At 42.1% G+C, this 13,112-nt stretch overlaps 1 protein-coding gene across 5 annotated transcripts in view; it reads right to left on the bottom strand.

Moving 5' to 3' along the window:
• Positions 1–13,112, bottom strand: part of LOC138978591 (uncharacterized) — a 57,890-nt gene that overhangs the window by 25,017 nt on the left and 19,761 nt on the right. For all 5 annotated transcript variants that reach the window (XM_070351347.1, XM_070351345.1, XM_070351348.1 and 2 more), the window contains one exon: positions 2,629–2,740. In XM_070351347.1, the coding sequence (XP_070207448.1) occupies positions 2,629–2,695 (67 nt within the window). In that variant the 5' untranslated portion in view covers positions 2,696–2,740. The remainder of the gene's footprint in view (positions 1–2,628; positions 2,741–13,112) is intronic.

The raw sequence follows: 13,112 nt of genomic DNA, 5'->3' as shown, positions 1-13,112 counted from the left end.
AACTAATTTTACAGATTGACAGCCACGTCAAAATTTGAACTATTTTCCAGAAGTCTCCATTCAGAGAAACCAAACTCGTGAAAACGTTTCACCAGAGAGACAGAGAGAGAAAAAAAAAGGAAAAGGGAAAAGCAATATGATGATGGAACTTTATTTTCCAAAGATAGAGGTTTAAGGCTAAGCCTTTTCTTACAACCTGTCTTTAAATCTAATACAAAATTCGAATAAATGATAAACAAGTAGATCAAAAGGACTATGATTGTGTAAAATAATGATGAAGATGATGATGATGATGATGATGATGATGATGATGATGATGATAAAATTATCGTAAAATCACATTATACACATAATACATGTAATATAAAAAAAATCGATTTAACAAAACTTTGCCCAGTATTGACAACTACTTGCATACATGTTAAGACCAGTATTGCCATCTAGGTAGTCATGTAATCATTATAGAGTGCTCGTTTAAAACTCTTTAGCGAGGCTAATGATCTTATTACAGAGAGAGAGAGAGAGAGAGAGAGAGAGAGAGAGAGAGAGAGAGAGAGAGAGAGAGAGAGAGAGAGAGAGAGAGAGAGAGAGAAAGAGAGAGAGAGAGAGAGGGAGAGAGAGAGAGAGAAAGAGAGAGACAGACAGAGAGAGACAGAGAGAGACAGAGAGAAAGACAGAGAGAGAGAGAGAGAGAGACAGACAGACAGACAGACAGACAGACAGATGGACTGACTGTCAGACAAGCAGACAGACATACAGACACAGACACAGACCGAGAAACATGTGAGGAGAGAGGGGAAAAGTTAGAGAGAAAGATAAGGAGTCGGAGATAGAGAGAGAGGGGGGGGGGGATGTATACAAAGGGAGCGAGAGATACAGAGACAGATACAGATAGGAACGGGAAAAGGGTGAGAGAGAGAGAGAGAGAGAGAGATCAAATCAAATGAAATCAAATTTTATTTTTCGAGGGTTGTGGCATAAGCAATACAACGAGCTTTTTTTCAACCAGCCCTCGCCCAGAGAGGGGACTAATCTAATCACATATTTACACGGATATTAACGTAGAAAAAAAGGTAGAGAAAAACAACAACATATGAATATTTACACATTACATATTATACACAAATATAAAGCGTCGTATATGTAACGTAGTGAAAACAATGCTAAATACACATGCATGAGTAAATGTGTTATTAAAGCTTTGAGTGTTTTTGTGTGGATATAATGAACACTGATGCTTTGGACAAATGGAAATATAACCAAACGAAGTCTTCCATCACTGTGATTTTTCGTAATTAAACATTAAATACAGTGAAAGATGTTTTTTGAAAGTATTGAGACTCATTGGGACTCTCACAAATTCCGGGAGAGAATTCCACAGGACGCTACCAGAATAGGCTAAGCTTGATTTGAAGAGATCTATCCTTGGAATTGGGACGTTAAACTTTCGGTTTGGTTTGACTTTAAAGTTTGCAACAAAAGTTCGTGGTGCACGGCCGGAAAGTATTTTGTGAAGGAGCACGCCTTCATTTAATTTAAATCTTTCTTTTAATGGGAGAATCTTAAGTTTCTTATAATCATCAAATACAAGACTGGATTGTTTCAGTAAAATTAGTTTCAGCGCTCGCCTGTGTAAGATATACAATGGTTTTAAAATATTAGCACTGGCAGAGTCCCAGATGGTTGAACAATAATCTGTGATGGTTTGTATATATGCGTTAAAGTATAATAACCTTGAGTGCTGATCTAGAAAGTGTTTAATTCTATTTTAACTGATATATTTTTCTGGACATTGTTTTACATACCGACCGAACATGATGGGCCCAAGACAAATTATTATCGATATTTACTCCCAAAACTTTATGATCTCCTACCTCCTCTATTGCGTCGTTACCAATTAATATGGAATGCGGATTGTTTCGTATGTTTTGTCTCTTTTGTCTTGTTGTTATTAACATGTATTTGGTCTTTTTAGGGTGAAGACTCATGTGGTTATACTCCGTCCAATGAATGAGATCATCTACACTGTTCTGCAACGATGAATAAACTTTGTCTAATTTTTTATCAGTAGTGTGTAGGGTCGTATCGTCAGCAAAGAGTTCGCTGTCATCATTAATACTAAGAGGAAGATCATTAATATACAGGGAAAAGAGTAGTAGTCCAAGGACAGAACCCTGGGGAACCCCGTATAACACAGGTCTTTTGCTGGATACGGTTGAATTAACGCAGACAGACTGCTCTCGCCCAGCTAAGAAAGAGGAGAGCAGGCATAAGGTTTGGGGTGACATTCTATATTCAACTAATTTTCTTAGTAATTCATGATTAATAACGTCGAAAGCTTCAGCAAAATCGACGAATAAGACACCACAGAGTTGATTATTATTAATGCTACTAAGCCAACTTTCAAGAAGGTTTGTTAATGCTGTGTGGCACGAATGATTTTCTCTAAAAGCTGACTGGTTGGAATGTATAAGAGAGAGAGAGAGAGAGAGAGAGAGAGAGAGAGAGAGAGAGAGAGAGAGAGAGAGAGAGGAGAGAGAGAGAGAGAGAGAGAGAGAGAGAGAGAGAGAGAGAGAGAGAGAGAGAGAGAGAGAGAGAGAGAGAGAGAGAGAGAGAGTATAATCTGACCTTGGAGTGATGATAGAAGCAGAACAAAGAGCAATACCCCGTGCCTCCATGCTGTGCCTTCCCTCATTCTCCTGCTTCCTCACAGATCACGTTACTGCGGTGATTTAAAAATCTGCACAGAACACAAGTCACGTTAGTTGAAGTCTTGCATACATAATCTCCCTTACTTTGTACGCGATAATACAAACCACAAGTTGTTACATAGGGTTAGAGCATTCTTACAGTTAGAGCATTCTTACAGTTAGAGCATTCTTACAGTTAGAGCATTCTTACAGTTAGAGCATTCTTACAGTTAGAGCAATCTTACAGTTAGAGCATGCCTACAGTTAGAGCATTCTTACAGTTAGAGCATTCTTACAGTTAGAGCATTCTTACAGTTAGAGCATGCTTACAGTTAGAGCATGCTTACTGTTAGAGCATTCTTACAGTTAGAGCATTCTTACAGTTAGAGCATACTTACAGTTAGAGCATTCTTACAGTTAGAGCATTCTTACAGTTAGAGCATTTTTACAGTTAGAGCATGCTTACAGTTAGAGCATGCTTACAGTTAGAGCATTCTTACAGTTGGAGCATTCTTACAGTTAGAGCATGCTTACAGTTAGAACATTCTTACAGTTAGAGCATGCTTACAGTTAGAGCATGCTTACAGTTAGAGCATTCTTACAGTTAGAGCATTCTTACAGTTAGAGCATTCTTACAGTTAGAGCATGCTTACAGTTAGAGCATGCTTACAGTTAGAGCATTCTTACAGTTAGAGCATTCTTACAGTTGGAGCATTCTTACAGTTAGAGCATGCTTACAGTTAGAACATTCTTACAGTTAGAGCATGCTTACAGTTAGAGCATGCTTACAGTTAGAGCATTCTTACAGTTAAAGCATTCTTACAGTTAGAGCATGCTTACAGTTAGAGCATTCTTACAGTTAGAGCATTCTTACAGTTAGAGCATTCTTACAGTTAAAGCATTCTTACAGTTAGAGCATTCTTACAGTTAGAGCATTCTTACAGTTAGAGCATTCTTACAGTTAGAGCATTCTTACAGTTAGAGCAATCTTACAGTTAGAGCATGCCTACAGTTAGAGCATTCTTACAGTTAGAGCATTCTTACAGTTAGAGCATGCTTACAGTTAGAGCATGCTTACAGTTAGAGCATGCTTACAGTTAGAGCATTCTTACAGTTAGAGCATTCTTACAGTTAGAGCATGCTTACAGTTAGAGCATTCTTACAGTTAGAGCGTTCTTACAGTTAGAGCATTCTTACAGTTAGAGCATGCTTACAGTTAGAGCATGCTTACAGTTAAAGCATTCTTACAGTTAGAGCATGCTTACAGTTAGAGCATGCTTACAGTTAGAGCATTCTTACAGTTAGAGCATGCTTACAGTTAGAGCATGCTTACAGTTAGAGCATGCTTACAGTTAGAGCATTCTTACAGTTAGAGCATTCTTACAGTTAGAGCATGCTTACAGTTAGAGCATTCTTACAGTTAGAGCATGCTTACAGTTAGAGCATTCTTACAGTTAGAGCATTCTTACAGTTAGAGCATTCTTACAGTTAGAGCATTCTTACAGTTAAAGCATGCTTACAGTTAGAGCATTCTTACAGTTAGAGCATTCTTACTGTTAGAGCATGCTTACAGTTAGAGCATTCTTACAGTTAGAGCATTCTTACAGTTAGAGCATGCTTACAGTTAGAGCATGCTTACAGTTAGAGCATTCTTACAGTTAGAGCATTCTTACAGTTAGAGCATTCTTACAGTTAGAGCATTCTTACAGTTAGAGCATTCTTACAGTTAGAGCATACTTACAGTTAGAGCATTCTTACAGTTAGAGCATTCTTACAGTTAGAGCATTTTTACAGTTAGAGCATGCTTACAGTTAGAGCATGCTTACAGTTAGAGCATTCTTACAGTTAGAGCATTCTTACAGTTGGAGCATTCTTACAGTTAGAGCATGCTTACAGTTAGAGCATTCTTACAGTTAGAGCATGCTTACAGTTAGAGCATGCTTACAGTTAGAGCATGCTTACAGTTAGAGCATGCTTACAGTTAGAGCATTCTTATAGTTAAAGCATTCTTACAGTTAGAGCATTCTTACAGTTAGAGCATGCTTACAGTTAGAGCATGCTTACAGTTAGAGCATGCTTACAGTTAGAGCATGCTTACAGTTAGAGCATTCTTACAGTTAGAGCATTCTTACAGTTAGAGCATGCTTACAGTTAGAGCATGCTTACAGTTAGAGCATTCTTACAGTTAGAGCATTCTTACAGTAAGAGCATGCTTACAGTTAGAGCATGCTTACAGTTAGAGCATGCTTACAGTTAGAGGATGCTCACAGTTAGAGCATGCTTACAGTTAGAGCATTCCTACAGTTAGAGCATTCTTACAGTTAGAGCATGCTTACAGTTAGAGCATTCTAACAGTTAGAGCATTCTTACAGTTAGAGCATGCTTACAGTTAGAGCATTCTTACAGTTAGGGCATTCTTACAGTTAGAGCATTCTTACAGTTAGAGCATGCTTACAGTTAGAGCATGCTTACAGTTAGAGCATGCTTACAGTTAGAGCATTACGAATACGAATACGAATACGAATACTTTATTATCTCATACAGAGAAATTTCAGTGTGGTGCACATTACTGAAAAGACAAAACAAATAATAAGACAACAGATAAAAATACCATACGAAGCATACTAAGCATACTACACTCGCGCACGCATATGTACACTAACAGGAATAGTAACATGATTCCAAATAGGTTAAAAGTTTAACGCTAAAAACTATCATTATCACAGGACTAGATATGTCATTGAACAATATTTATCACAGGACTAGTCATTCGAGGGTTATCACATTCATTCATCACAGAAATCAGTGCATATGTTCACCGGTACACATACTAGTTTTAATTAACTTAGGTATTTAAAAAGCCAATTGACTTTGGAATAAAACTGTTCTTAGTTCTGAGCGTGCGGAATCTGGGAGTGCGGAGGCGACGTCCTGAGGGCAGGACCTCAAAGTGGTGAGCGAGCACATGACTACTATCCTGGATGATGCAACGGGCCTTTCGCACCACACGTCGTTCATACAGCACAGTCAATCCTTCCTGTCTCACCCCCACAATCTTACCACATGTGTTCACCACCCGCCCAAGCACATTCTTACTCTTCACACACAGACCTCCATACCAGCAGATGAAAGAGAAAGTGAGAATGGATTCAATGAATGAAGTATAGAATGTTTGGAGGATGCGGCTGTTGATGTTCAGACTTCTGAGCTTTTGTAAGCAGTAGATTCTTGACTGACACTTCTTGTGGATAGCTTTAGTGTTTGAGGAGAAATTTAGTTTGTTGTCAATGACTGTTCCGAGATATTTGTATTCAGTCACTCGCTCAACTTTCACACCATCTATGTACAAATCTGAAACTGTAGCTGGGTTTTTGCGAAAGTCAATAACTAGCTCTTTTGTTTTTGTTACATTTAGGGCTAAATAGTTATCTTTACACCAGGAGCTGAAATTTTGAACTTCAGAAAAATAAACAGAATCAGAGTCAGACAGGTCTTCAAGGGCAGAATCGTCAGAATATTTCACAAGAGGGGTCGTAACAGTGCCTTGACAATCGTTAGTGTATAATGTGAACAGAACTGGAGACAATACTGTGCCCTGAGGGGCTCCAGTAGAAGTACTAACTATGGATGAAAGTGCGCTATGGAAACGGACGGACTGGGTTCTGTTCACTAGAAACTGTGTGATCCAAAGGACGAGTCTGGGAGTGACGTTGTAAGAAAGCAGTTTTTGAACAAGCAGGTGAGGTTGTATTGTGTTGAAAGCAGATGAAAAGTCTATAAATAGAATACGGACGAAGGAACCAGGTTTTTCTAAGTGACTATATGCTTGTTGCAGAAGTGTGAGTGTGGCGTCATCTGTACCTCTGTTTTTCTTGTAGGCAAACTGAAAAGGGTCCATGAAAGGTTGTGTGCAGTTGAGAAGACGAGGCAGAAGGATGCGTTCAAAACATTTCATTACTACCGAAGTGAGGGCAACTGGACGATAGTCATTGAGCTGTTTGGGTCTACTGTTTTTAGGAACGGGACAGATGGTTGACTTTTTCCACACATCAGGAACAATACAGTCCCTGAGTGACCAATTGAAAAGCTGACTGAAAACTACAGACAACTGTGCTGCACACCACTTCAAGGTCCTGCCCCCAAGACCATCAGGACCAACAGCCTTACGCACCTTAAGTTTCTGAAAAACAGACTGCACCACATCACCCTCGATCTCGAAGTCGTCGTCGTCAGAAATTTTCTCTTTTAAGTTTAGAATGGTGTCATCTAAAACACTCCCTACATCGTCGCGTTCGAATCGGCAGTAAAACGTATTCAGGTCCTGTGCCATGTTTTGTTGGTCTTCTAAAGGGAGAGTACAACTGGGTTTCTGTTTTGTTTGACCTGACAGAGTTTTCAACCCTTAGAGCATTCTTACAGTTAGAGCATTCTTACAGTTAGAGCATACTTACAGTTAGAGCATTCTTACAGTTAGAGCATTCTTACAGTTAGAGCATGCTTACAGTTAGAGCATGCTTACAGTTAAAGCATTCTTACAGTTAGAGCATGCTTACAGTTAGAGCATGCTTACAGTTAGAGCATGCTTACAGTTAGAGCATTCTTACAGTAAGAGCATGCTTACAGTTAGAGCATGCTTACAGTTAGAGCATGCTTACAGTTAGAGGATGCTCACAGTTAGAGCATGCTTACAGTTAGAGCATTCTTACAGTTAGAGCATTCTTACAGTTAGAGCATTCTTACAGTTAGAGCATTCTTACAGTTAGAGCATTCTTACAGTTAAAGCATGCTTACAGTTAGAGCATTCTTACAGTTAGAGCATTCTTACAGTTAGAGCATGCTTACAGTTAGAGCATTCTTACAGTTAGAGCATTCTTACAGTTAGAGCATGCTTACAGTTAGAGCATGCTTACAGTTAGAGCATTCTTACAGTTAGAGCATTCTTACAGTTGGAGCATTCTTACAGTTAGAGCATGCTTACAGTTAGAACATTCTTACAGTTAGAGCATGCTTACAGTTAGAGCATGCTTACAGTTAGAGCATTCTTACAGTTAGAGCATTCTTACAGTTAGAGCATTCTTACAGTTAGAGCATGCTTACAGTTAGAGCATGCTTACAGTTAGAGCATGCTTACAGTTAGAGCATTCTTACAGTTGGAGCATTCTTACAGTTAGAGCATGCTTACAGTTAGAACATTCTTACAGTTAGAGCATGCTTACAGTTAGAGCATGCTTACAGTTAGAGCATTCTTACAGTTAGAGCATTCTTACTGTTAGAGCATGCTTACAGTTAGAGCATTCTTACAGTTAGAGCATGCTTACAGTTAGAGCATGCTTACAGTTAGAGCATTCTTACAGTTAGAGCATTCTTACAGTTAGAGCATTCTTACAGTTAGAGCATTCTTACAGTTAGAGCATTCTTACAGTTAGAGCATTCTTACAGTTAGAGCATTCTTACAGTTAGAGCATTCTTACAGTTAGAGCATTCTTACAGTTAGAGCATGCTTACAGTTAGAGCATTCTTACAGTTAGAGCATTCTTACAGTTAGAGCATGCTTACAGTTAGAGCATGCTTACAGTTAGAGCATGCTTACAGTTAGAGCATGCTTACAGTTAGAGCATTCTTACAGTTAGAGCATTCTTACTGTTAGAGCATGCTTACAGTTAGAGCATGCTTACAGTTAGAGCATTCTTACAGTTAGAGCATTCTTACAGTTAGAGCATGCTTACAGTTAGAGCATTCTTACAGTTAGAGCATGCTTACAGTTAGAGCATGCTTACAGTTAGAGCATGCTTACAGTTAGAGCATTCCTACAGTTAGAGCATTCTTACAGTTAGAACATGCTTACAGTTAGAGCATTCTTACAGTTAGAGCATTCTTACAGTTAGAGCATGCTTACAGTTAGAGCATGCTTACAGTTAGAGCATTCTTATAGTTAGAGCATACTTACAGTTAGAGCATTCTTACAGTTAGAGCATTCTTACAGTTAGAGCATGCTTACAGTTAGAGCATTCTTACAGTTAGAGCATGCTTACAGTTAGAGCATGCTTACAGTTAGAGCATGCTTACAGTTAGAGCATTCTTACAGTTAGAGCATGCTTACAGTTAGAGCATTCTTACAGTTAGAGCATGCTTACAGTTAGAGCATGCTTACAGTTAGAGCATTCTTACAGTTAGAGCATTCTTACAGTTAGAGCATTCTTACAGTTAGAGCATTCTTACAGTTAGAGCATGCTTACAGTTAGAGCATTCTTACAGTTAGAGCATTCTTACAGTTAGAGCATTCTTACAGTTAGAGCATGCTTACAGTTAGAGCATTCTTACAGTTAGAGCATTCTTACAGTTAGAGCATTCTTACAGTAAGAGCATGCTTACAGTTAGAGCATGCTTACAGTTAGAGCATGCTTACAGTTAGAGGATGCTCACAGTTAGAGCATTCTTACAGTTCCCAGCCAGCAAGACATTAGCGGCCGATAATCGGCCGAACACCCTTCAAAAAGTCGGGCCGGTGACGTCAAAACATACGACGCGGGTGTTGGCCCGACTAACTTTTGCAAAGAGGCAACGAGGCGGCCGATAGGCGGCCGAACACCTGCACTATGGCGGCACGCATCCGGTCCGATGTTAATCGGCCCGATGACTTGTTTGACCTGCGGTCCGACACCTTATGCCGACATCGGGAAGATATCGATTTCAGCGGGAAGACATCGGGACGATGTCGGCATAAGGTGTCGGGCCGCAGGTCCAACAAGCCATCGGGCCGATTAACATCGGACCGGATGCGTGCCGCCATAGTACAGGGGTTCGGCCGCCTGTCGGCCGCCTCGTTGCCTCTTTGCAAAAGTTAGTCGGGCCAACACCCGCGTCGTATCTTTTGACGTCACCTGCCCGACTTTTTGAAGGGTGTTCGGCCGACTATCGGCCGCTAATGTCTTGCTGGCTGGGTGCAGCTACAGATACAGCAGTATGTACCACCACCCCCCCACCCCCCCAAGTGTAACAGTGCAAAATTCACTTACAGCTACAGCTACAGCAGTATAACCCCCCCTCCCCCCAGTGTTACAGTGGAAAACAAACCTACAGATACAGCAGTGTGTACAACCCCCCCCCCCCCCCCCAGTGTAACAGTGGAAAACACATCACCAGCTACAGATACAGCGGTATGTAGAACCCCCCGCCCCTACCGCCCTCACTGTAACAGTACAAAACACACCTACAGCTACAGATACAGCCGTATACACCCCCCCCCCCCTCAGTATTACAGAATAAAACACACCTACAGCAACAGATTCAGCAGTATATACAACCCCCCAAGTGTAACAGTGCAAAAGACGGGCGCAGTGGCGTGGTGGTAAGACGTCGGCCTCCTAATCTGGAGGTTGTGAGTTCGAATCCCGGTCGCTGCCGCCTGGTGGGTTAAGAGTGGAGATTTTTTCGATCTCCCAGGTCAACTTATGTGCAGACCTGCTAAGTGCCTCATCCCCCTTCGTGTGTACACGCAAGCACAAGACCAAGTGCGCACGGAAAAGATCATGCCATCCATGTCCGAGTTCGATGGGTTATACACTGTAGAAACACGAAAATGCCCAGCTTGCATCCCCCGAAATCGGCGTATGCTGCCTGAATGGCGGGGTAAAAACGGCCATACACGTAAAAATCCACTTGTGTTAAAAACATGAGTGAACGTGGGAGTCTAAGCCCATGAACGAAGAAGAAGAAGAAGAAACAGTGCAAAAATTACTTACAGCTACAGCTACAGCAGTATGTACACCTCCCCTCCCCCTTAGTAACAGTGCAAAACACACCTACAGCTACAGATACAGCAGTATGTACAACCCCCAACCCCCCCACCACTGTAACAGTACAAAACTCATTTACAGCTACAGATTCAGAATTATGTACATCCCCCTCCCCCCGCTGCCACCACTGTAACAGTACAAAACATACCTACAGCTTCAGATACAGCAGTATGTACAACACTCAACCGCCTTCCCCCGTGTAGAGTGCAAAACACACCTAGACCTACAGATACAGCAGTATGTACAACCCCCCCCCCCCCCCCCCCCTGTGTGCAAAACACACCTACAGCTACATATACAGCAGTATGTTCAACCCCCCCCCCTCCCCGCCTACTGTAACAGTACATAACACACCTACAGCTACAGATACATCAGTATGTACAAACCGCCCCCCCCCCCCCCCCAAGTGTAACAGTACAAAACACGCCTACAGCTACAGATAGATCAGTATGTACACCCCCCCCCCCCCCAAGTGTTACAATGCAATACCTACAGCTACAGATACATCAGTATGTACACCCCACCCCCCAAGTGTAACAGTGCAAACCACACTTACAGCTACAGATTCAGCAGTATGTACTCCACCCCCCCCCCTCCCCCCCCCCCCCCCCCCCGTGTAACAGTGCAAAAACAGCTCCAGCAGTATACCCCCCCTCCCCGTACAGCTACAGCAGTATAAACAAGAAGGGCAAAGCCCATGCGACTCACATGCTTGACCTTGACCTTTACATGACCTTGACCTTCAGGGTCAAGGTCAAATAACTAAACCTAGCAATGACATCATACACTAAGAACTGCTTTACACATTTTTCCTACCAAAATACATGTGACCTTGACCCAAGGTCAAGGTCATCCAAGGTCATGCAACACAAAGCTGTTAATTCAAGACATAGGAAGTACAATGGTGCTTATTGGCTCTTTCTACCATGAGATATGGTCACTTTTAGTGGTTCACTACCTTATTTTGGTCACATTTCATAAGGGTCAAAGTGACCTTGACCTTGATCATATGTGACCAAATGTGTCTCATGATGAAAGCATAACATGTGCCCCACATAATTTTTAAGTTTGAAACAGTTATCTTCCATAGTTCAGGGTCAAGGTCACTTCAAAATATGTATACAATCCAACTTTGAAGAGCTCCTGTGACCTTGACCTTGAAGCAAGGTAAACTAAACTGGTATCAAAAGATGGGGCTTACTTTGCCCTATATATCATATATAGGTGAGGTATTCAATCTCAAAAACTTCAGAGAAAATGGGAAAAATGTGAAAAATAGCTGTTTTTTAGACAACATTTATGGCCCCTGCGACCTTGACCTTGAAGCAAGGTCAAGATGCTATGTATGTTTTTTGGGGCCTTGTCATCATTCACCATCTTGCCAAATTTGGTACTGATAGACTGAATAGTGTCCAAGAAATATCCAACGTTAAAGTTTTCCGGACGTCCGGACGGACGGACGACTCGGGTGAATACAAAGACTCACTTTTGCTTCGCATGTGAGTCAAAAATCACTAACAGCTACAGCAGTATGTACCCCCCCTCCCCGTACAGCTACAGCAGTATATCATGCAGCTACAGATACAGCAGTATGTACCACCCCCCCCCCCCCAAGTGTAACAGTGCAAAATTCACTTACAGCTACAGCAGTACAACCCCCCCTCCCCCCAGTGTTACAGTGGAAAACAAACCTACAGATACAGCAGTGTGTACAACCCTCCCCCAATCCAAGTGTAACAGTGTAAAAAACACCTACAGCTACCGCAGTATGTACACCCCCCCCCCCCCCCCAACTGTAACAGCACAAATCGCACCTACTGTTACAGATACAGCAGTGTGTTCAACCCCCCCTCCCCCCCCCCCCCCAGTGTAACAGTGCAAAACACACCTACAGCTACAGATTATGAGATACAGCAGTATGTACAACCCCCCCCCCCCCACTGTAACAGTACAAAACTCATTTACAGCTACAGATTCAGAATTATGTACACCCCCCCTCCCCCCGCTGCCACCACTGTAACAGTACAAAACTTCCCTACAGCAGTATGTACAACACTCCACCGCCTTCCCCCGTGTAGAGTGCAAAACACACTTAGAGCTACAGAAACAGCAGTATGTTCAACCCCCCCCCCCCCCCCCTGTGTGCAAAACACACCTACAGCTACATATACAGCAGCATGTTCAACCCCCCCTCCCCCCCTACTGTAACAGTACATAACACACCTACAGCTACAGATACATCAGTATGTACAACCCCCCCCCCCCCCCCCCCGCAAGTGTAACAGTACAAAACACGCCTACAGCTACAGATTCAGCAGTATGTACACCCCCCCCCCCCAAGTGTGCATCAGTGCAAAACACACCACCAGCTACAGATAGATCACTATGTACAACCCCCCCCCCCCCAAGTGTTACAATGCAATACACACACCTACAGCCACAGATACATCAGTATACATACACCCCACCCCCAAGTGTAACAGTGCAAACCACACTTACAGCTACAGATTCAGCAGTATCATGAGTATGTACTCCACACCCCCCCCCCCCCCCACTGTAACAGGACAAAACACACCTACAACTACATATATACAGATACAGCAGTATGTACTCCCCCCCCCCCCAC

The sequence above is a fragment of the Littorina saxatilis genome, linkage group LG10 (genome assembly GCF_037325665.1).
Source record: "Littorina saxatilis isolate snail1 linkage group LG10, US_GU_Lsax_2.0, whole genome shotgun sequence".
NCBI lineage: Eukaryota > Metazoa > Mollusca > Gastropoda > Littorinimorpha > Littorinidae > Littorina > Littorina saxatilis.
The sequence above is the reverse complement of the archived record's forward strand: the minus strand, read 5'-3'. Positions and strand labels throughout refer to the sequence as shown.